The sequence below is a fragment of the Cephus cinctus genome, unplaced genomic scaffold (assembly GCF_000341935.2).
Source record: "Cephus cinctus unplaced genomic scaffold, Ccin1 Ccin1_scaffold0168, whole genome shotgun sequence".
In the NCBI taxonomy this organism is placed as follows: Eukaryota; Metazoa; Arthropoda; class Insecta; order Hymenoptera; family Cephidae; genus Cephus; species Cephus cinctus.
In genome coordinates, this window is record NW_014332892.1 from 4,272,628 (window position 1) to 4,294,813 (window position 22,186).

The window sequence follows — 22,186 nt, forward strand, 5'->3', positions numbered from 1 at the left end:
CCCCCACCCCACCCCACGCAGCACGATTTTATGTATAGGTGCATAAAATTACCGTTAAAAAAGGCATTGTTTCCATACTGATTGCAGCAAAAATAAGAAGACTAATCATTGCTTCACGCGAAACAACTAGGTACAACCGATAATCACGAACGCTGATTATGTCTTCTTTTGGCGGCTTAAGGAATCGACCGATGCATCTCAATAATGGAATAGCAATCAGACTTTTTTTCTCGTTTAAAGGTAAAGATAAATTATTGGCCAATCTCTTTCGTCAATGAACTTACGAGGTGCTGAGGATCGGTCCTATTTTTGGACTGCACTTAATAGTATCGTGAACTTCCGAATGTACTTTGTACTTATCCTCATTACATCTTCACCTTTAACTACTAATGTGTGATCTGGCAGGCTGCTCGGTCTTTGAGAAACTATAGTTGAAGAAACCACGTCAGCAGTTAAGGGATAATAACATTAAATGGACAAGCTAAAAATATTAAATGTACTACAAACAAATACGTTATCTTTCAGTCGTTTACGGAAGTGTCATAACCTGCGCATACGAATGGTAATTTTTTGCAAGATATGTTAGAAAACCATTGTGCTATAAGTCATAGAATAAAAATGTTTCGAACAATATCAAATTGCATTCGATCTTGGTAAAGTAGCAGGAAATTCGATTAAGTATCGCGAGGAGATGAAAGTACTTTTGTTTCAGGGATTAACGACGAGAAACCGAGTATGACAATATACGCAAATTAAAATGCATAATATCGCATTATAAATGATAATGGGAAGTTATAAGATACTGCAGAAATAGCTTACCACAGCCGGGAGATCGTCCCACTTCGCCGATTGAGACCAAATAAACTGCGTTGTAGTCTGATTGGGAATTTCGATATCAGGATAAGGACTTCTGTGTATTGTCGTAGAACAGCTTCTAACATTGGTGTGGGCAAGGTGCTTTAACGACGTCCTTAGGTTTCGCGCGAATATCGTATATAGTAACGTCATTGTCGCGAACACGAATTGCGGAAAATTCACGATAACACGAGGAAAGGCGACTGTTCAGACTCTGGAGAAACCTTAAGATGTTCGCTAATTTTGTCAAAGTTCTCTTAAGGGGAAGGAATCCAGCCGGCCGGTAACTTGGAATTAGCTTCTCCTCCTGGTACTCGTAAGAGAATGAACTAACGATTGACGACTGACGGTTTTACTTTTTTCTTGAGTTTATCTGCAAAAAGCTTTGCTTTGTGACGAGTTTGAACTGACTGATTCTACATTGAATGTGTTATAATAATTTTCATGAGGAACAATATATATATATATATATATATATATATATACACACACACACACATAATTGGAATATGACATATGTAGGGACTATCGCGATACGTATAAGCTTTTTTCAATGTATATTTTGATATGTTACTGTGAGCTCTTCGGAGTTTTTATATTTATTGTGAAAGTCTAAAGTTCAGTGGCAATATGCACGCTTATCAACAGATTAGCGCAATGATGGTTACGAAAGGTATCGGTTAAAAGCATCCTACTTATATGATCTGTCACTATAAATATTTATTTTAGCGTAACACATCTCCTCAACCTGCAGCAAATCTTTAATTAATGACTTATAATTATCTCTGTGATCAATGCACTGTATTTAAGCGAACGTTTGGTGTTTGACTAGCTTTCGAAAAACACCGTCTTCCCGTGCCATAAGCTCGTCGTACGTTCCCGTTTCAACAATTTGACCACACTCCAGTACAGCGATTTTATCTGCGTTCCTTATCGTGCTCAGTCTATGAGCAATAGTCAATACGGTCTTACCGTGGGTGGCTCTCTCTAAAGCTTCCTGTACGAGACTCTCATTCTCGGCGTCCAGAGCACTCGTTGCTTCGTCCAATATCAGGATTTTCGGCTTCTGTGGAAGTAACAGCAAGTTCACTCTGTTTCTTTATATCTCTCTCTCCCTTCCGTTATTAATGCTTTTATGTTTTATACGTGCAGCGGATATAATATATTTCATAATTAACATTAGACAAAACTACTTTACTTTTATCAGCGCTCGTGCAATGGCTACCCTCTGCCTTTGACCACCGCTCAACGTTATTCCTCGTTCACCTACAATTGTATCGAGGCCGGCTCTCATGTGTTCTGTAAATTTCAAAACATTTGCTTCTTTTGCAGCACACTCGATCTCTGCTTCCGTAACGTTTTCTGTTCCATAACATATATTTTCTCGTATCGAACCAGAGAATAATGTGGGCTCCTGCGAGACAATGCCTATTTGTAATTTGACCCATGCGGGATCAAGTGTTTTTAAATCGTGATCATCCAATAAAATTGATCCTTCGTTCGGATCGTAGAGCCTTAGGAGTAAATGGGCGATCGTCGATTTCCCAGATCCTGATGGTCCCACAACGGCAGTAGTCGAACATTTTGAAATATGTAAATTAAAGTTTCTTAGAACCCATGTCTCTTCCCTCGTTGGATACGAGAAGTCAATGTTCCGAAAGACAATTTCCCCGGTAAGCTCTCTTTGGAGTATTTGTCCACCCTTTATGGAAATTTTCGGGTGACGATCTATTAACTCAAAAAGTCTTGTACTCGCACCAAGAGCTTTGTTGAATTCTGAATAAAAACTTGATAAACCATTTAATGATATACCCACGTAAGCAGCATAAAGTAAAAATGAACTGAGGTTACCGACACTTAAGGCAGCATCTGAAACCATCACACCACCATAGTATAGAACTGAGAGTATAATGGCATTTCCTGAAAGACCGGTAAATCCAAAAAAGAGAGCTCGATATAAACTTTCTTTATAGCATACTGCTAATAATCCTTCTAATTTTTTGCTATATACTTTGACTTCCCTTTCTTCTTGTCCAAAGGCTTTTACAGTTCGTATGTTACTGATTCTCTCCTCAGCAATGGCGTTTAGCTCTGCTTGACTATCCTGAACATTCTTTGATATCTTTTTTACAAGACGACCATAAAGAATAGCTATTCCAGCAACTGGCGGTACTATTGATAGACCTACTAATGCCAATTGTGGTGATACATAAAACATCATGAAAATCCCAGCTCCTGTCATGATGGCAGAACGTAATCCATCAGATATATTACTTGTGACAGCTGAACTTACAAGCTGAGCATCTCCTGAAAGTGATATTAATTTTATCAATATGCATTCGCCTACAAGACCAGACATTGACAACTCATAACTACAACAAGATGTAACTAACAACATTTTTTGATGGTACATTTTATCTGCTATTGACTATAAGTGAATTTGTAAAAAAAAAGTGTGTGCAGGCTAATAGTACATAAAATAATATATATTATATTATTTACCAGTCAGTCTTCCCACAAGCTCTCCTGTACTTTTTTTATCAAACATTGCTGTTTCTTGACTTAGTATTGCAGCATATACTTCCCTTCTCAACGATTGTGTAATCCTGTATGCCGATGTGGACATGAAGTAAATACGACCAAAGTTGCATACACCCCCAAGGAGGAATATAGCAATAAAAACAATGCATAACTTATTCAAGTTTTTTTGCATTTGTTCTTTATCCAATGTATATATAACATCAATGATTCTTCCCAGACAAAATGGAACTGCCATAGTCACGACAGAGGATACAGCTAGGAAAGCTATAGCCCCAGAAAGTCTCCATTTTTCAGGGGCTGCCAATAGCATGAGTCTTTTGAATTCTGACTTTTTCGAGCGTTGCTTAAAGGTGCTACTTATTGATGTTTTCGTAAAATTTCTCTTTAGAGTATTAGTCGTCCCGTACCTTAGTACTGTAACACAGTACTTCCGTCTTGTAAAAGTTCCAATAGAAAAAAAACATCCATGAAAGTTGCACCTGTGCGGCAGTTGAATTGCTAGTTGTCTCGATTTTCGTAAAAAGTCGTTACCCGTTGCTAACTTATGTAGGAAACTCATTTTTAAAGTCCGAAACTCGGGAGTGCAATGTATGCCGTCTATACATATACTTGTAATGGAAAAATTAGGAATACCAATGGTTTCGTCGAGTCTCATCTAATCTACTCGATGAGAAATATATATATGACAATCTTCAAAGTGTTCGTCTGCTCGGCAGCTATCATCAGCTGCCATTAAGATGGTACGGATAGACAGGAGTCTCTCGAATCAACACATTTATTACACGTATCACACCCCCGTGAAACACTTGCAACCACTGGACACACATAGAGGCTAATAGAGGCGTAGAGGGATTTGAAAGAATCGTTGGTAAGAGTGGTACGAGAGAAGTAACTGCCAGCTTCGGTCAGCTCCTCAATTATTTTAGCTTCGCGATAATTGCAGTGCCCAATATGACCGATGATGACCGAACATAACGTGCATACTGAATATAACGTAACACAACATTGCAAAAGCAAATAAAAAATGGACATATAACGAGAACGGCAAGTAATGTACCCTACACAGGTTAATCATTTTTCTTCCGCCTGGCACGAAAATTTATAACTAGGGATATAGTTGTGGAAGTAATGTTTGCATGATCTAATTTCTGCGAACCGTGAGAAATTCTGAAAGATTATCATTCTGCAAGGTTTTTGCGATCTTAATCCATCGAGTTCCTCGTTTTGTGGCTGAGTTGTTAACTGACTACATACTTACTGATGTAGACGTACGTAAAGTCAAGTTTCATGAAACGACAGTGAACTAGTCAACACTGATTGAAACATTTTCACGGGGGTGGACGAAACTGTTAAAAAAATATATGGAATTCGACAGAGCCTGACGTTTCTTTACTGAATTCAGTCAGTCCAGCTGAATCTCTTACAAGGATGAAAGATTGCCAATAATATTCTGTCTCTCATGTTCGGATCAAACCTAACTGACCGAACAATCAGGTGTCAGATGGTGTCAGTAGCCGTCCGAACTAAAACCCGAAAACAGAGTAATAATAAAAAGAAGGAGAGGATTGGTTGACGAAGGAGGAGTAATTACGACGGGTCACGAGGGTGTGTGTGTGTACGAGAGAGAAAGAGATCGGCAGTGAGAGAGAGAACACCAGCGCTAAAGCTTTATCTTTATTATGCGCCGCTGAGTGAATTGTCAAGCGAAATCAGAAATGGCTGCCAACGAGCAACAGCAGAAGGTGAGTATCGCCAAGTGCTCAATGTCTTACTAGTGATAACATTGATATTTCGTATCAGGGAAATCTGTTTAAAATTTACCAGTATAGGAAATAATGAATTCCATTTCGATTACCGTGAATGAGCCATCTTATGATATTTGTTTTGTGTGAGAATCAAGACGGAATTTGGATCCGTCTGTCTGACGTTGACAAATCGTACGCTCGTTTCCCAGCCTTGAGGCAAAGAGTTACGATTTTTGACAGTAGGCAAAGCTTGTTTTGTTGCAAATGATACTTCGATTTACGCACGCGAGTTTTCGACTGGTACACTTCATTGTCATGATCTTTTTCCGTGGATACTTGGACAAAATTTCGTAATGTCACAAGAAAACGGTCCTTTTTCGCCAGTCTGACAATATTTACACCAGGGCTAGCAGCTGTCAGTTTGCTATCTGTCGATTACCCTTAGTCATACTAGTTGCATTGATATTCTTCTTTTTAGTCACATTCCTTTTTTGATACTTTATTGTTAGACTGGATTCTTGAATAATCTCGTTTTGCCTTGTTGCTTTATTATCGTTATAAAAGTGGCCATTGGTCCATCGTATAAATTCCCTATGAGACGTGTGCAATTTCTATCATGCAGTGTACGCAAATTTTTTTTTTATCAAATAGAGATAAAGTGTTGTTGAAGATATTAATAGTTCTTTGAAAGAATATTAATATGATCAGTATATATTAATCTCTTACTTTAAGTTTCTTTACTTGAGAATAAATCAATGTTGAAGCTCTGAAAATCAAATCATGAAATGTGTTGCATGACATTATAATTACTTATAGGTATACATTGAACTGTGATATTAATAATGTGTCTGTTTTCATGTATTGTACACAAGAATTTTTTATTATTCAAATTCATAACCTTTCATGCAAAATATATCTACAAAAAGGTATTTTTTGTGTATCTTTATGTAATACTTTATGGCTTGTGCATATACGTTCGTTTGGTCTAAATTTGTTGCAGTGTTATCATTTATTTATTTTATTTTGTAGCCTCAGATATGTTATGAGGGTATCAGCTTTTACTATGAGATCCGTGTATTCTTATACATTCTTCATATGTGCAAATCACGTTATGCAGGAGCAGCAGGATTTACGAGAGCCAGCCCATCATGCTAGAAGACCGATGAACGCATTCCTCATCTTTTGCAAACGGCATCGGGGCTCGGTACGTTCTGGTTTCCCTCACTTGGAGAATCGAGCAGTGACACGCGTCCTTGGAGAATGGTGGGCAACACTTCATCCTGATCAGAAACGTTCATATACCAATCTTGCTCAGGAGGTAAGTATGAAAAGAAAAAGAAAAGTTCCTGTGTGATAATAAAAAGGATTAAAAAATCGACTTTTGTCAGCTGTCAAGCATTGTAGCTTGGACAATGAAACAGTAATATTTTTTGTAGTATAAAGATGCCTTCTTGAATGCAAATCCAGACTTCAAATGGTACAAGTTGCCAGCACCACCTCTTCGAACTTTAACCACAAGGCCGACAAATAAAAAGTCAGAACTAGGAGCTAGCGAACCTGGTGATCAACAGGAGGATTTAAAGTTTGAATTTGAATCTTCCGAAAGAATCTCGTCAGAGAAAAAAGATGGACAGGCCATACAACCAGGAAAGTTAGCCGATGAGTCACAAATTGGTGGTCTCAGCTCTCTCTTCACTCCACAAAAGACACAGTCGCAGAACGATTTGCTGACAACCAGCAACGATATTACCAATAGTGAGAACAACAGTGGCGGCGTCCCGAAACCTCCTAAGAAGAGATACATCGAACTGCCTCTAGATTTCGATCAGAAGAGAGAATGTAAGATTGACTTGTTTGGCGACAAGAAAAAGAAAAGATCCGAATCCAATAACAATCTTCAAGATCACTTGGTAAGCATCTTTAGAGTCTGAGGTTACTATTTTTCAAGTAATACAAAATAGAATGTCAAATAAAAATTTCGGTGAGGTGTCGAGTTTATGTCTCTGTAGAGTACCGTGGATGATGGAAACGGTAATTACTTCGAGGGTAACAATGCTTCTTTTGAAGAAAATAATCTTCGCGGTGAGAGAACTTGTAAAGGACTTCGGTACCAGAAGTTTTTGGCGGAACAGCTGAAAAGTATTGCTCCGATCGGCCACCAAACGAAACGGAAGCGCGGCCTAGGTCTACAGAGGTAAACATACATCATGAGTAATGAACTATTAAATTCTTATGTGCAATAATGTATATTGGTTATACACATTAAAGCCTCTATACTATCAATGCTTAGGAATTTATGTAATAATTGTCTGTCTATAGCACAGAGGAATGCTCGAATGAAAGGAGAAATTCAATATCATCGAATGTCAGTGAAAAAACTGACTCTGTAAGCAGCGAGGGTGGCAATAGTTCTCGGGGTGATCTGGAACACCTTGTTGAAAGGTAAATTCGTAATATAAGAGATTGCTTAACCAAATCAGTGTGCGTGCGTGCGTGCGTGCGTGCGTGCGTGCGTGCGTGTAGGGCACTCATAGGCTGTCCTAACGATTATCTTTGCCTCTGTGTTAAGTGCCGAAGGAAAGGTTGAAGCTTCGAAACCCGAGGAAACAGAAACTGCAGGTACCGAAACCCAACCAGATTACGGACCATGGACAGCACGCAAGAGATTCAAAGCTGAGTCAGTTCTTGTTTTCATTATTATTCCTAATATCAATCTCATTCTCAGTGCCATAGCCGTGAAATTATCTTTGATTTATCTGCGTCGCGCGTTGCATTGACGAAAAATTTGCAATCAATGTTCTATGATTTCTCCATCTATAAATAGTAAGTCTATCCTAGTCGTTTACTCAAGAACTTCAATTCTTTCAGGGATTTCAACCTGGATAAAAAGATTCAGGCTCTACCATCTCTAAGTCTCGAGGAGTTCCAAGAGAAGAAAAAGCAGCAACGTACGAAGAAAAAGAAAATTGTCCAGAAGAGTAACTCGAATGGTATGAGTTCAGGAATTGGCGTAAGCAGGAGACATCATAGCGATTCCTCATCTAGTTCCCAATCAAAATCCTCGTTCCAAAGTGTCAGCGAGAGTCAAGAGGAAGCCGAAAGAGCATTGCTGGTCGGCAGTCAGAAGAGAAAAGCACGAAAGCAAAGTATAACACGAAATGCAGCTGCGACTAGTGTCGTTGTCAAACGGCAAGATGATGAAGAACCAAATAAAGGTAAGAAAGCAAGAATTTCTAAACTCTTTACGTCGATAATGGTAATAACATTAATAATTGATTATGGATAAAATGATAGAGAAGAAAGAAATGATAAAAGAAACATAAATAGGTGATTCTTACGTACGCTTAATTCACTGAAAAAATTCAATGAAATATTTACTACGATTGGTAGACTGGTGCGCATCGCCGGGCCTCGAAGCATTGGCTTGCCTCGCAGCGGTCGCCGCCAACCGAACGAAACTCACCAAATAATGCGCAAACGATTCTTTCCTGAGATACCTTCACTTACGCAGTGGTTACCCTTTACGAAAATTTTATACTAACCTCTCACTCCGCACTCCCAATATAATGTTAATTTTCGGACACGTGTTACGATTAATTATCATCATCATTATTATTATTATTACTATTATTGTTGTTGTTGTTGCAGTTACAGTTATTATTACAGTTACTATTATTAGATATTCCTACGATTATTAGCATTACTTGTAAGGTTATCTCAATCAATAATTATTAGTCAGGTTGTTACTGCTACTAGTGTCGATCATCAGAATGTCATCTAATCGTATTCCGTAATATTTTGCCTATTTTTCTTTAGTCCTCGTTACGTCACTTTCTCTAAAACATACATAGCTTGTACTTTTAACCATCGGATTTGGATCCGATGATTCTACAGCTCATTATTCGAAGGAACGCTACTATGATGTTTCGATCTGCATTCCAAATTGGTATCACAATGAAATCTGATGAAATCGAATGAAAGGAAATCAGTAAGTGAAATCGAAAAAAAGTATAAAATCTATAATATAAATCCAAGTGAATCGAAACTCGATTGGTTCGTCGGCATGGGATATTTATTAATCTGATTATTCCGTTTTTTGCATCCGATATTATATAAAATGGGTACAGGACGAATATTTCGTTAAGACAACCTTTTTTTTTGTTCTTTTTTTCTTCATTTCTATTTTTCAACTGCATTCTGCACTATATTTCACGGAGTGAAGGGGTATATCCAGAATTTATTATACGGTAATAAACGTTTGGTGTACATAGGGCTAGGCGCAGTATTACGAGCCGTGTGCAATTCGAACTCGGCATGATCGATATAATCAAAATGTATAAACGAGCGGTGTACATGTGTGCACATACATACGCGTACATACGCACACATGCGTGGTGATCACAGTGTTCTTTCGTGTTACCATAACTGTCTAGATTCAAGTAATTTTCACAGAAAGGTATTAAAGGTACTAGGTAGGAAGCAACGGAACGGCTGGAATAGGCCTCACTTTTTGTTTTACGACATTCAGATCGACACGGATGTGTATGTATGCAATGGTGTGTAACGATAAGACTACTAATATATTTCAATGTATATTTATAATATTTATATCGAGTAATGTATCTAAGGCGAGAAGACTATGAGGATGCAAGTTGTTGGGGCTGTTGGAGAAAGTAAGAGAATTGTCTGTGATTTTGGCTAAAAGAATTTTTAATCTTTTCTATTTTTCTATTTGATTATCACGTTAATTTTGTTGAAAACGAAACAAAGAAGTCAATCCTGAGAGCTGTTAAAGCATTAAAAGCAAATACTATCGATAGACTTTCGTTGACACTTTGTGAGGCGAATGCATGTATAATTATATTTCAGACGTGCCTTGATGAATGATATACATAGCACTTAAATGATGACCAACTACAGTTTTGATCCAGTTTTCATTTATTTATCGCTTTACTTCGAATGGATCTTCTAATTAATATGTGTCGCGTTTCGAGATATTGGGAGAGGTACTGAATTTTTAAAGTCTCGGCCGACCAAGACCTGAAATCTAGCTATTTTAAAACAAGAAATTTTCGAATTTTATTGCACAAAATATGTGTAACTAGCTTTAAATTTTAAAAATATGTAATTTACGTATATATATATATATATATATATACACACACACACACATATATATATATACACACATACTTGTAACATATTGTATACTGTTTATATGAGTAATAAAGATATAATATTTTGATGTAGCTCAGAGCTGTGCCCCGCCTTTCTGATAGAACAAACACATAATATCAATATATCGAAAAAAAAAGATGTTTCAGAGAAGCTGTCGACGAATTATGTTATAACTTCACAAGGTGTCCTTAAATCGTATAGGGTACCGCATGTGGATGTTTAGAAATGACCTTGGTTCCACCTTACTACCAACTGTCCCTCCAATAATCTTTTATGAAATCAGGAATCACTGGAACCGTTTGGCAGAAAAAAATAGTTATTCTTTGACCGTACTGGCTATATTTCCACTGAAGTCAAGTTGAGAGATTAAATATGTGTGTTGCATATCTATATATAGTAGAGTGAACTATGAGTACACATCCAATATGTTTCAACATTGCCCATTGGGGAGCTTGGTGCTCACTACGGATCGATTAGCAAGTAGCAATATTGATGTGACAGTTGCGACTACGTCTGTTGGTTTATGTTGTTTGTATCATATGATATCAGTAGGCATCATACTTTTGTGAAGTTACTCAGATATCCATTCACGACGAGTTTAAGACTTTCATTAATCGTTTGATGGTCGTTTGCCGATGATTGATACTCCAATTAAAATGTTCGATACTCGATAATTATTTCAGAAAATCAATTTTAAATTTGAGTCTAAAGTTAACCGAAAATTGTTTATTTTTAATTTGTTTAGGTCTAAAGGGTGGTCAATCGATAGGGATTTGTTTGACGGTTGCGAATATGCTAATTAAAATTTTGATAGCAAGCGGTTTAGTATATATATGGAAAAATCGTATTTCACGTTTGCGAATGATTGCGATGATGCCGAATGCTGGATGCCTCTTATTGTTTATAATCCCGCGTTCTGATTCTGGTTAAATTTTTTGTTATATATTCCGGTCAACGCCTGTAGGAACGGTCAATAGATATGTGTCGTTGTCCGTTGGGTCCAGTTTATTCAGTTAGCTGCAGTGGGCAATGTTGCATAGTGTTTGATACTTATTTGGTTCATCGTGGTTGATAGATAGGAACGCGCTGGCAAAGTGTAGGCTAGTCAGGTCAGTTAGAGCCAGTGTAGGCATAACCATAATACAACTAGACGAGGTATAGCCACTAGCGGTTCTGCGCACGTAAACAATGACGTCACTAGACCCTCTCTACTCTGATTGGCTGACTTTACATATGATGTGTCGTCACGCCACACATCGTTCCGTTTTGAGGGGCCATATTTTTACGAACCGAAACTTAAATGAGTCCCCTCAAAGTAAAACTGATGTCGCTTTGAATGTGACATCATTGGTGCCTACGCAATTTGGCCAAAATACGATCATTAGTGGCTATACCTCGTCTATTTGTATTATAGGCGACAGACAGACAAGTGAATGCAAGTCATTGATAAGTGCACGAAGTTTATCGACTCAAGCAATTTCAATAACCAATGAACCAACTGTCGACATATCAAATATAGGAAATCAAAAGTCATTGACACTACAAAACTAAGCGGTTATCCTGCCTTTCGCGATGGGAGTGATATTTTTAGAGCACATTGGCGGCACTCGCCTATTTTCCTGTGCGTCGTGCGACACTAACCTCACCAATCGTGGACAGTTGATCAGCACGCGCTTTACGGGAGCAACTGGTCGGGCTTTTCTCTTTAACAAAGTCGTCAACCTTAATTATAGGTAAATGGTATGAGTTTCGTTATTAGATTACGCAATTGTCGGACCTACGTGATTGCATCTTTCGTTAAGAATCTATCGACATAAAATATTTACGTTTTTCTTACATGTTAACATTTATTTGCACTCATCAGTGTCTGGCTCTTGCAAGGGATCTGTAAGCAATGAGAAATATGCATATTAACTAAGATTTTATTGAGTTTAATGCTTTGAATCGTATGTACAGCGAAGTACAGGATAGAGTGATGCTAACAGGGCGTCATATGGTGCGGGATGTCAGCTGTAAGAACTGTGATGCCAAACTTGGATGGGTCTATGAATTTGCTACGGATGACAACCAGAGATACAAGGAGGGACGAGTGATTTTGGAGAGAGCCCTTGTCACAGAAAGTGATGGCATGGGAGAGAATATTTAAAATTTGTTGCCATAAATAGCAGGGAATGCTGAACTTCTTAAAATCTTTTTCTTGTAGTATTGTACCAGAGAATTGTGGTTTCTGGTGATTGTGTAATTTGAATAATTTGTCGTGTTATTATATGCCATTTTTCTAATGTAATTATTTATAACTTACTTTCATATTTGATATTTCTAAAAAAAATGTTCAAATATATTATGAGTGTTTTCAATTAGGTTACTTTTATTTATTATGTTGAAATTCGTTTTGTTGACCTTTATATTTCAATGTTCCTACTTCTCGACATGTGGTATATTCATGATAAATTATAATAGATACTGATTTTTTTATTACTGATACTTAAACATATAATTGAAGAAATTGGTTTCCATAACATGCTGTGAATATAACAAGGATAGAAATAGATTCAGAGCAATTTAATTGCCCATATTTAAAGATAGTAATAGAAACATTGGCAGTTCTGTTAAAGTGTACTAGAGTCTGCTTACACTATGAAATTTATATATGTTACTTGTTTAGAAATTTACACTTAGTTTGGAAGGAATAAATGTTTAAGAAGCTTAAATAAAATTTATCATTTTAGAATAAACCAACTATCAAGATATTAATATTAGGAAAACTCATGGAAAGTACATATGTATTGCGTTTGATAGAAAGTTTCAAGATTTTACCATGGCACCTAAATGATTGTCAAGGAAGAAATAGGATAGTTGGAGATTAAGTTTTTATGTAAAGCAGATATCTAAGTAAGTTTCAATTAATTTGACAATAACATTAAAATAATGGATCCTATGTCAATTGATTACTGTAAAGTTTCTGCATTTAGATTATGCTGAATGTAAGATCTACAAATCTCTTAGGGAAGATACATTTCTGCTTGTTAGAAAGAAAATCTGAAGACACAAAACTAATACGCTACAATCTTGTCATAAAATGTGAGGGCTACACAGGGCTACAATTGATTACAGTAATCTGCAGTAATCTAAAATCGGTCACAAACAGCTAAAAGCATCGGCAGTGGTCGGTGATGGTCGGCACTTGTCGGTACCTGCGCAAATACTACAGAGATGTTACTCCCAGGCGATTGGTTGGAATGCCCGGCTCAGCGTAGTACCACCCAATGTTATGGCGGCAGCGAACTGAGTAGCGAACAGTGTGGTCACGTAGGCCCACCATACCGCGTGGTGGATGCTGCATGTCCGATAAACGACGAGTAAGATGCTGTAACGTAAAACTTGTTTGTGTGAAAAGTCTGTGGTTTGAGAGCCAGCCAACAGTGGTATCAGATACGGTAAGGTTGCTTTCTATTTTCCTGAAGGAAGTAAAAGATATTTCGCTTGAAAGGAAGTAGAGAATTGTTTGTGCTCGATTAATGGCTGAGTAGTAGTGGCGTGCGGTTGTGATATCGGCTAGCCGGCTACCTCTTTCCTAATGGTGGCCTCGCCTTTTTCGATTCTGCGAGAATTCTTTTTTTTTTCTTCAAGGTGAAACTTTTGCTTGCATTTATTTTCTACAAATATGTGATTTTGATCACAATTACAAGAGAAATGCCAGTGCGTCCTTTGCCTCCCTTCTCGCCCCCTCACCGTGTTTCTCTAATCTCACATTTACCTTCTACCTTTTGTGTCCCTCTTGCTCCTTGGAGATATACGCTACTTTGTCAAACTAAATGTTTAAGCTGTTCTGGAGAAACGCGATAAATTTTTGAAATATTTGAGAATTTCGTGTGCGGCCTCCTTCTGAGAAAATATTAGAATGGTTATTTTGATAGCGGAGTAACCTCGATTGTTGCCTCCAACTTGGAGCATGTACCAACAACTACCACGGAACTTGTTTATCGAGTTGACCAAGTGTATAAGGTCCGATGCCATTGCACTGCTAGAGTGGTTTATGGCAGGAAGGCTATAAATACATATAGTGTGGGGTAAACAAACTTGACCTCAGAAAATTCTTATCCATACCTGGGTCGTTTCGAGGTTAGGGTTAAGTTGATTATATTTTGTTTCCAACGAACATTCGTGATTTCATAAGCTTGCAATACACGTGTAATCCTTATTTTGCGTTATAATAATCAAAACTTGAAAAAAAATGGGAGAAAGCTGGATTCTTTCGCGTTTCAATTTTTTCTTTATTTTCATGATATATGAAAAATATAAATGGTCAGCATTCCGTTGCATTGAACTTCTTGATTAAGTGATATTCAAATATGATTTAGGGTATTGAACGACAATTAAATATATTTATTTACATTCAGACAATTTTAGTGCGGTTGCATTATTAATACATTTGTAGTTTTCATTTATTTAATCTCTCGAGTTTTTACTAGGAGTTCATTAGCGGATATAAACGATTTCAAAGAGAAAACTTTTTCATTCCCTTCAACTTTTCAAAATAAACGTTTGTCTTCAAGGATTGGAAATCTTTAAGGGGAATAAGATGGAGGTCATAAATGATCTAGTTAAAAAGTATAAATCGCGAATCTGTTCTTCACGCAGTTAAATTTGAATGTTCGTTTTATTTTATTTTAGAAATCTGCTGAGCGTACCTAACGGGAAGCGAAAGTCACCACTACGCTCTCAGCTTTCGCAAAAAGCATTTTTTCAATAAGGAGATAGAGCAACATTTGATCCGATCGAACCGTGCAGGTCGCGTGGTTGCGTGATTTGCAATGAAGTGGTCGCCGGGTGCTCTCTTCTGTGAACAAGTTGGTGAGCTGACACGAGTCTTCTCCCAATGGAACGAATGCGAACAGACTGTCGTTCTCTATGCTCTGCTGCGCCGTATTCCTGCTGTCCAAGCCAGGTTTCTTGCACAGGCAGTACAGCATTCATTACACTCGGTGTCTGAGCTGGACACCCAGGAATTAAATGCCAATAACCCTGGTAATATATGCATTGGAAGGTTATCTATATTGGAGTTGTTTCAGTTTACTCCAAGTAACACATGTTCTTCCATATTTTAGTTTTCATCAACTCATTACTCTCGGAATCAACGGAGATAGCTATTAACCAGTTGCTGACACACCTTCCCTTACTCAGACCTGGAAACGTCGAGTGCAAGCAGTGTTACTTGGTCGCCATACCAGAGCTTGTCAGTCATTGTGTTTCTACTGGACAATACACAGAACAAACTCAACAATTATTGAGCTACACTTTAATTCATCCGGCAATAACTAGTCAGGATAGGAGGTCGTTAACCCAGTGGCTTCGACATCTCGAAGAACGAATTACTGGTACACCCCCTATTCATAGTCTAGAGGAGTACGCGAATACTCCAACTAGGTGAGAAAGACAAAATAATTTTTAACCTTGGGAAAATTGTTTCTGCCTATTAACCACCTGAATTTGCATTTTTTATAAGATGGGAAAATGCATGGCAGAGGAACAAACAGCATCATCATCATCAACAGCATCAACAGCAGCAACAACAACAACAACAACAACAACAGCAGCAGCAGCAGCAGCAGCAGCAACAACACAGCGAGCAAACAAATTTGTACAGTGTACAATCTGGTGCAACGTTCAATCTTCAGTTTCCGCCGCCTGTTGCGCGTCAACGTCGTTCGAATAGCTTGACACCACCCGTAGCTCCTTCACACCATTTGGAAGTGGTCGAACGTAGCAACAACACCAACAGCGTAATCAGGCTTAAGCCACGTAGTTTCAGCGTTTCCGGCGATCATACGAGTGCGTCAAAATACGACGATTTTCATGATACAAATAGCTGCTGTTTTAGTTTTTGAATTTTCCAATTTAAAAAAATACTTGATTCGCGTTACAGGCAGTCTCATCGGGTTGGGTCCTCTCAGCCCACAAAGTTCTTGCGCGAGTAGTGGTAGCGAAGGCAGACTGGACGAGGCGTCAATTCGAACTTTAGCCAGTGGAATGAGAGGTGCGTTACTGATTGCCCATAATTAGTCAATTTTTAATATAGTATCTAATGTGTTCTTTTCGGAGCATTTTCTCATTTAATCCTTCGCGTGTTCCTTCCATAGAAGCTGACGTCGACTTAAATAAATACATTCCTTTTGTATAGATGTAGCTTCCTGGTTGAAGACTCTGCGCCTTCACAAGTACAGTTACTTATTCGCAACGTTAAGTTACGAGGAGATGTTGGAGCTGACGGAAGAACAGCTGGCTGAGCAGGGAGTAACGAAGGGCGCTAGACACAAACTGGCCATTTCCATCATGAAACTGCATCAACGATATTCCACATTATTGAATTTAGAAAAGGACTTGCTACAACCAACTCGCGATGGGAGTCAACAAGCATCCTTTAGTCAAGGGCCAGTGCTCTTGGTTAACACGTTAGATGAGCTCAAGACAATTTTAGCAACACCGCTGAAACCGAGCCAAGAGAATGATCCTCAAGACATTCCTGCTCAGTTCACCAAAGTGCTTGGCAAATGTATGTATTTTCGTTCCATGAAGTCATTTTTTGAATTCGCGATTCATAAAATTAATAAATTTAACATAATTGATAACTATGACTTTCGATTATATTTAGTATGCAGCAGACTGGCATTAGACAGTGTCGATGATGGTGTTCTTTGTGCCTGCATCAATATTTTGGAGAAGGTGTTGCAGCACGATTGCTTCACTCCAAATCAGAAAGAAAAGGTTCAGCAGTGGCGTAGCAGGCTAGGCAATCCAAGAACCACTCCCAAGTGAGTAGAAAAACACGATTGGGTAATATGCCGAATACACCGTGATACTATTCTAATTGTAAATGTTGATTTAATCTCAGGTGGCAACATAACTATAGCTACAACAGCAGGAAGTACTGCAATCCACAGCAGCACAATTTGCACAACAGAAAACCGAGTTTGAACTTAGGTCACGTTCACAGCAGCCATGCACATGCATCGTTTATGGTGAGTCCACACAGGAATAGTATATCAACTCCGTACTTGCAGAACAACCAAAGCCAAAATGTGAATCAAAACAATTTGCGTCCTCTTCATACAACCGAAAAGCGACCCAGCTTGCAAGAGACCAGTTTAGAGGTAATTCATTGGGTTTACGTGTCAGTAGCGAATGCTGCGAATATCGCAGTGATAATCTTTCAAACACTTCTCGCTGTTTTCATTTTCGTTGTAGCAGCTGCAAAGAACTTTACAGCGTACTTACAGTGCGCCGAGAGATCATTTCCTGGGCCAATCTAGTAACACTCCGGAAACGACAGAACCAGAAATCAACTCTCGACTAGAATCTCTTTGCCTACGTATGACGGAACAGGCTATCGGTGGTTTCGGTGAGGCTTAACGCGTTGAATTGCATGGAAAAATGCTGAACAGCTGCGTATTACTGACAGCGCAGTATATTCGTATCTTGGGAAAGGTGAGTCATGATTGTCAGTAGAAATTGAAAAACAGGTGAGATCGTAATTTCGTAAAAAGATATAAGGGGAAGAATACGCAGAGTGACTACATTGTGCGACCACACTGCACAATTATTAGTAACAGCCCAACCAAATGGATTGTCTGTCTGTAACGTGCGACATTACGATGAGGCAAAGATTCTCCCTTCTAAACAGTGAATGTCTATCCGCAATTTGTAGATCATATTTTATTACATTCATTGCAATTGTACTATTTATATGAATTGACAGAATTTGGCAAGCCAAATGCTACTAGAAAGATAGATTCTTTCCTTTACTATTTACATAATGCGTCTATATAAATATATATATTACACACACACACACACACACACACACGCAGGCGCGCAAACAAACATACGCAATATATATATATTATGATCGAATTAAAGAACAAAATGATGAATGGCGGGAGACTGAGGGAAAGATGAAAAAAGAAATCGTATACAATACATAAGATAAAAAAGAGAGAAAGAAACAAGAAAACGGATAAAAGTAATAGCTGCTGTGCGAGATATATGCAATATTGTTTTTGTGTTATCCATTTCGGGAAATGGAATTCTTCTGATTTTAAACGCTGATACACATTATGCTAATATAATGTAATTCATTTTAATGAACGGACTGATTTTACTTTTTATTATTCTCTATCGCTAGACATGCATACTTAAGAATAAAAGCAGACCTGCACTCTCGATTAGCGAGGAGCAGTTTATGGTCTAGGATATAAACTGTAGTGTTGTGCATTTTTCAGTCGAGTTTGTCGGAACTACATACTTAATCTTGTATATAGTGTGTATGCTTCGTAGTTCATGCACAGATTTCGTAAGTTTAATTTTGTCCGAACGAATCGTCAATTTTATTGAAATGTTCGAGGTGGGCATTAATTGTTATTTCTTTTTTTTTGCATTGTTTGAACATCGAAGACGATTATAATTAGACTATATAGACAAACAATAATGAAATTTAAAGGGCCTTAAGCAAAAATACATGATAGGTGCCCAGGGAAGTGATTTGCTTCTGTGAAACATCCTGATGCATGGACATACGCACGTTTACGTAAGAAGTGTGTGCAGAGTTTTATGTGCGAGGGAAAAAGATTTAAGAGTTGCGTTGAGAAAAGCGAAAGGATAAAGGGTGAAAAGGGGAATGAAGAAAACGGGCGCAATCGCGTGAAAGCTTCTAACATCGAAATCTGTGGCTTTAAATTATAAGCATACATTGTATTATTATATATTAGCACTTTAGATAGCTTTGCTATACTTAGTAATATTTTTCGTGCAACAAATCTACCGAGTAATATTATTAATGAACTAAATAACTAAATGGAAAACAATGAGACTGACTTTTTCACGCGTTTCGATGGTTAAACCAATGATAATTGAGTTCTAGTTATATTAGAAACGGCACTCTTACTTTGACGTCCTACGGGCGCGTGAATTAAACAATTGGAAGACTGTGGAAGGGAAAAAACCTGTCGAAATAATAAGAATTAGAGAAAGGTATCGCGTAACGGAAGTACTATTAATGTTTAGGTTAATTGACTATAAACATATATGACGAACGATGTAAGCTAGTGCATATGGTGATTGCCGAATTTTATGGAAAAATCCCCGTAGCCGACTCCAGGTAAATGTGTTGAAGAAAGTGGGAAAAAAAAGTGAGTTTAAGGGGTGTGCATGAGGTGCCGGAAAAATTATTTAGAAGGGTGCAGGACCTGTGCCAAGCAATTATTGACGTATCCAAAATAAATTTGGAGCTAAAGAGATGGCCGAGGCGATCGAACAGCGAAGGAGAGAGGAAGGGTGGCGTTTCATTTCACAAGTTAATTTTATAATTAATTTCACGGCAAACAACGTGTAACAGAAACGTATATATTGTATAACCCTTGTGAATTCTAAGCGAGATCATCAAAAGCTAGTCAGACGATACGTTTCTAATTTCTATCAGTTATTAACATATTTAATTGTAGTCTACATTGCACATTACATAAGATTATACATATGCATATGCATCATGTGATTTACATGTTGCACCATACAACACAACCGATCTACACATCCACACGATACTCAGCGAATAATGCGAATCACATTTAATACGTGACCAAAAACAAAAAAAAAATTTTAAAAGACTGCTCGCATGTAATTGCAGGATTTTCGTTGAGTGTAATAATCCATTGGAAGCACAGTATCTAATTTAATCTATAAAGGCAGGACCTACCTAACAAAGAATGCAAGATTTACTTTATTTGTAAAGAGAGAAAGGCGGATAGAAAACTAGAAAGGAAAACGCGATAAAGGATCGGTGAAGGATAGCGAAAGATAGTGAGAGCAGAAAAATGATTACATGATAGTTATACTTTGGTGTGTACGTGATGTGAGGGGCTGAAGGTTCGGTTATCGCCTTTTGTCTTGTACTACTATTATTATTGCGATAACTTTACTGCTAAATGACCATTTATTCATTGCTATTATTATCCCTATTATCATCGTATGAATCGTATGAACACTACCGACATCCTTGTTGTCCCTCGTTTATTTTAAATCCTATTTAATATTCTGAGTGCAAGTTGCGTACTTCAGGGCTTGTCTCGCGATCACCTGCGCACAGCAACCGTAAGATTTCCTTTTATACTTCTATCGCTTGCTAATCTCATTTTCTAATGTGACTCAAGAACAGCAAGGGGGGAGGGTGGTTGCACACAAAACTTCTTTAAGCATAACGTAAGGTTCAGGCCAATCATCATACGCCCATGATATTTGACGGAGTTATGGACGTACTTTAATAGATTGGCGAGCACCTTCCATTATGTTTACGAAAATCTTTTGTGCGAGACCCCCTTAATACCACCTGACACGTTTTATCATATTGTACTATACTGTGTACTTATTGGACAGTCACTCCGGAGTTCCGGTGGTCCGGTGGTCCATAATTATACCTCATTCTTAGAGTCGCCATCGAGCGGCGAAGGTCTCTTTAAAGTCGAGGTGTAATTACGAACCAATGAGAAGAAAGACTCTGTTGTACCTGCGTTGCTTTTAAAATTAACTTGGGCAGCGGCTGTTATAATATTAAGCGGAGGTACAATGTGACACGGTGCGAAAAATATTTTAGAGGAAAAAAAGAGTTGGTTGGTCATACACTCGAGCGGGACTCTCCCACTTGGGCCTCCTCGTCACTTTACCGCCTTCTCGCCTTCTTGAAAATTTTATTAAATTGGGCCAGTAGCAGTGAAATTCCCGAATATACGGCCAAAAAGTGCACGCGTGCCGCACGTCCTCCTTCGCGACCCAGGTAGCAAAGTCTCAATGCGCGCGATACTTACGGTTCCTCTTCCGAGGCTAAGACGTTTCTATCGATAGTCTGTTGTCTTATGAAACGACTCTGCGGCGAAACTGGAACCGAGAAAATATGGACAACTCCTTTGGTCCCTCTCAAGAAGTCGTTCTCTTCCATTTACCATCGCCAACGAAATAAGTGCTTGTTGCAACGAGATTGCTAGCCTGGGATATTTAGTCATGTAAGCTGGACAACTTGTAAAAATGCAATTTTTGTACTGTTACAAATTTAAATAGACGGAGATACACTGACGTTGTAATGTGGAAGAACATTTTTCAATAAAAGATTTTTCATACGCAAATAGAAGCTGTCGAGTTGCTTTTTTTTTTATCTGCCTTCATATATGTCCATCCCGTCTCTTCCAAAGAATAGTGCACGTTGCAAAATATTTTTTTCCTTTCAGTTGCTTCGAAAATCACTCTTGGGATTTCTCGCAGACGTCTGCATCTTAGAAGAAGGATCTTGTCAAGTGTGACAACCTTTTTTGAAAATTTTAAATACAAACAATGAACACTACTTGGAGATATTTTATTCATTTATTTTATTTATTCCTTCGATCGTAACGAATAATATATCGGAATTAAAATTCTTTTCAGTTTCTATCAGTAAGGTTACGTTGCAAGATAATTGCGACGCTCATGCTAGTGCCACACCAGTGGTCGATTGTTATGGCAGTACCGGTAGTACTTACGGAAGAGATGATGAGATGCGGAGATTGCCTATGACTATGTTTACACGACGGTCTTAAATAGGTTTAGTTAATACTGATCTAAAGGAATTGACGAATCATCGACATTTCTACTTGTAAAGAATATTTGGGATTGGTCATTCCTTTAGATTATTATTATTAACTAAATCGGTTTAACGCCATTGTGTAAGCGTAGTCTATGATTATTGAAACGAGAAAGAAACAGTTTTCAAAAATTGAGGTGCCAACTTCACATTCATAGCACATGAATTTTTGAAAAGTATTTTATTAACAGGCTTTCTCAATAGTTCT

The 22,186-nt window shown here is 38.0% G+C and overlaps 5 protein-coding genes across 10 annotated transcripts in view; 3 read left to right on the top strand and 2 right to left on the bottom strand.

Annotated features, from left to right (window-relative positions):
• LOC107264129 (4-coumarate--CoA ligase 1) overlaps positions 1–1,278 on the bottom strand; it is an 8,313-nt gene extending 7,035 nt beyond the window's left edge. The window contains exons 1-2 of one of the 2 annotated variants that reach the window (XM_025081180.1): positions 820–957; positions 285–425 (exon numbers count right to left, since the gene is read on the bottom strand). Coding sequence is in view for 1 of the 2 variants with exons in the window: in XM_015732035.2 (XP_015587521.1) it covers positions 820–1,008 (189 nt within the window). In the remaining variant the exon portion in view is untranslated. Of the gene's footprint in view, positions 1–284; positions 426–819 lie in introns of both variants that reach the window. The other variant, XM_015732035.2, reaches the window with a different exon arrangement.
• Positions 1,279–1,550: 272 nt separating this feature from the next.
• On the bottom strand, positions 1,551–4,767 carry LOC107264127 (ATP-binding cassette sub-family B member 10, mitochondrial). The gene is made up of 4 exons (XM_015732032.2): positions 4,655–4,767; positions 3,358–4,211; positions 2,054–3,162; positions 1,551–1,921 (listed from the first exon to the last, which is right to left on the bottom strand). Exons 2-4 carry the CDS (start codon positions 4,049–4,051, stop codon positions 1,661–1,663), a joined length of 2,064 nt encoding a protein of 687 aa, XP_015587518.1. The 5' UTR covers positions 4,052–4,211; positions 4,655–4,767; the 3' UTR covers positions 1,551–1,660.
• Positions 4,768–4,875: 108 nt separating this feature from the next.
• LOC107264130 (putative transcription factor capicua) lies at positions 4,876–8,756 on the top strand. 3 transcript variants are annotated; one of them, XM_015732038.2, is made up of 8 exons: positions 4,876–5,138; positions 6,259–6,459; positions 6,578–7,051; positions 7,151–7,335; positions 7,461–7,583; positions 7,711–7,818; positions 8,010–8,356; positions 8,532–8,756. In XM_015732038.2, exons 1-8 carry the CDS (start codon positions 5,112–5,114, stop codon positions 8,609–8,611), a joined length of 1,545 nt encoding a protein of 514 aa, XP_015587524.1. In that variant the 5' UTR covers positions 4,876–5,111; the 3' UTR covers positions 8,612–8,756. The 3 variants fall into 3 exon arrangements, with proteins under 3 accessions (XP_015587524.1, XP_024936949.1, XP_015587523.1); XM_015732037.2 differs by lacking the exon at positions 4,876–5,138 and adding an exon at positions 5,426–5,764; XM_025081181.1 differs by lacking the exons at positions 4,876–5,138; positions 7,711–7,818 and adding an exon at positions 5,420–5,764.
• Positions 8,757–11,496: 2,740 nt separating this feature from the next.
• On the top strand, positions 11,497–12,676 carry LOC107264132 (protein yippee-like 5). 3 transcript variants are annotated; one of them, XM_015732044.2, is made up of 3 exons: positions 11,497–12,052; positions 12,184–12,206; positions 12,276–12,676. In XM_015732044.2, the coding sequence occupies exons 1-3, from the start codon at positions 11,892–11,894 to the stop codon at positions 12,293–12,295; spliced, it is 204 nt and encodes a 67-aa protein (XP_015587530.1). In that variant the 5' UTR covers positions 11,497–11,891; the 3' UTR covers positions 12,296–12,676. The 3 variants fall into 3 exon arrangements, with proteins under 3 accessions (XP_015587530.1, XP_015587527.1, XP_015587529.1); XM_015732043.2 differs by having other exon boundaries at positions 11,919–12,059; XM_015732041.2 differs by lacking the exon at positions 12,184–12,206 and having other exon boundaries at positions 11,565–12,052.
• Positions 12,677–12,691: 15 nt separating this feature from the next.
• LOC107264128 (protein Smaug) lies at positions 12,692–21,438 on the top strand. The gene is made up of 10 exons (XM_015732034.2): positions 12,692–13,211; positions 13,292–13,756; positions 14,994–15,347; positions 15,428–15,746; positions 15,826–16,151; positions 16,246–16,356; positions 16,501–16,872; positions 16,972–17,131; positions 17,212–17,470; positions 17,565–21,438. Exons 3-10 carry the CDS (start codon positions 15,134–15,136, stop codon positions 17,727–17,729), a joined length of 1,926 nt encoding a protein of 641 aa, XP_015587520.1. The 5' UTR covers positions 12,692–13,211; positions 13,292–13,756; positions 14,994–15,133; the 3' UTR covers positions 17,730–21,438.
• The last annotated feature ends 748 nt before the right edge of the window (positions 21,439–22,186 follow it).

Excerpts from the sequence above, each read along its gene's own strand:
- LOC107264127 (XM_015732032.2), bottom strand. The coding sequence starts at position 4,051 with ATGAGACTCGACGAAACCATTGGTATTCCTAATTTTTCCATTACAAGT. Across the intron at positions 3,163-3,357 it reads GCTTGTGGGAAGACTGACTG|GAGATGCTCAGCTTGTAAGT; the intron begins GTAAATAATATA and ends TATCACTTTCAG. Across the intron at positions 1,922-2,053 it reads TTGCACGAGCGCTGATAAAA|AAGCCGAAAATCCTGATATT; the intron begins GTAAAGTAGTTT and ends TTACTTCCACAG.
- LOC107264130 (XM_015732037.2), top strand. The coding sequence starts at position 5,735 with ATGAGACGTGTGCAATTTCTATCATGCAGT. Across the intron at positions 7,819-8,009 it reads CGCAAGAGATTCAAAGCTGA|GGATTTCAACCTGGATAAAA; the intron begins GTCAGTTCTTGT and ends CAATTCTTTCAG. Across the intron at positions 8,357-8,531 it reads TGATGAAGAACCAAATAAAG|ACTGGTGCGCATCGCCGGGC; the intron begins GTAAGAAAGCAA and ends TACGATTGGTAG.
- LOC107264132 (XM_015732041.2), top strand. The coding sequence starts at position 11,892 with ATGGGAGTGATATTTTTAGAGCACATTGGCGGCACTCGCCTATTTTCC. Across the intron at positions 12,053-12,275 it reads GTCGTCAACCTTAATTATAG|CGAAGTACAGGATAGAGTGA; the intron begins GTAAATGGTATG and ends TCGTATGTACAG.
- LOC107264128 (XM_015732034.2), top strand. The coding sequence starts at position 15,134 with ATGAAGTGGTCGCCGGGTGCTCTCTTCTGTGAACAAGTTGGTGAGCTG. Across the intron at positions 15,348-15,427 it reads ATTAAATGCCAATAACCCTG|TTTTCATCAACTCATTACTC; the intron begins GTAATATATGCA and ends TCCATATTTTAG. Across the intron at positions 17,471-17,564 it reads TGCAAGAGACCAGTTTAGAG|CAGCTGCAAAGAACTTTACA; the intron begins GTAATTCATTGG and ends TTTTCGTTGTAG.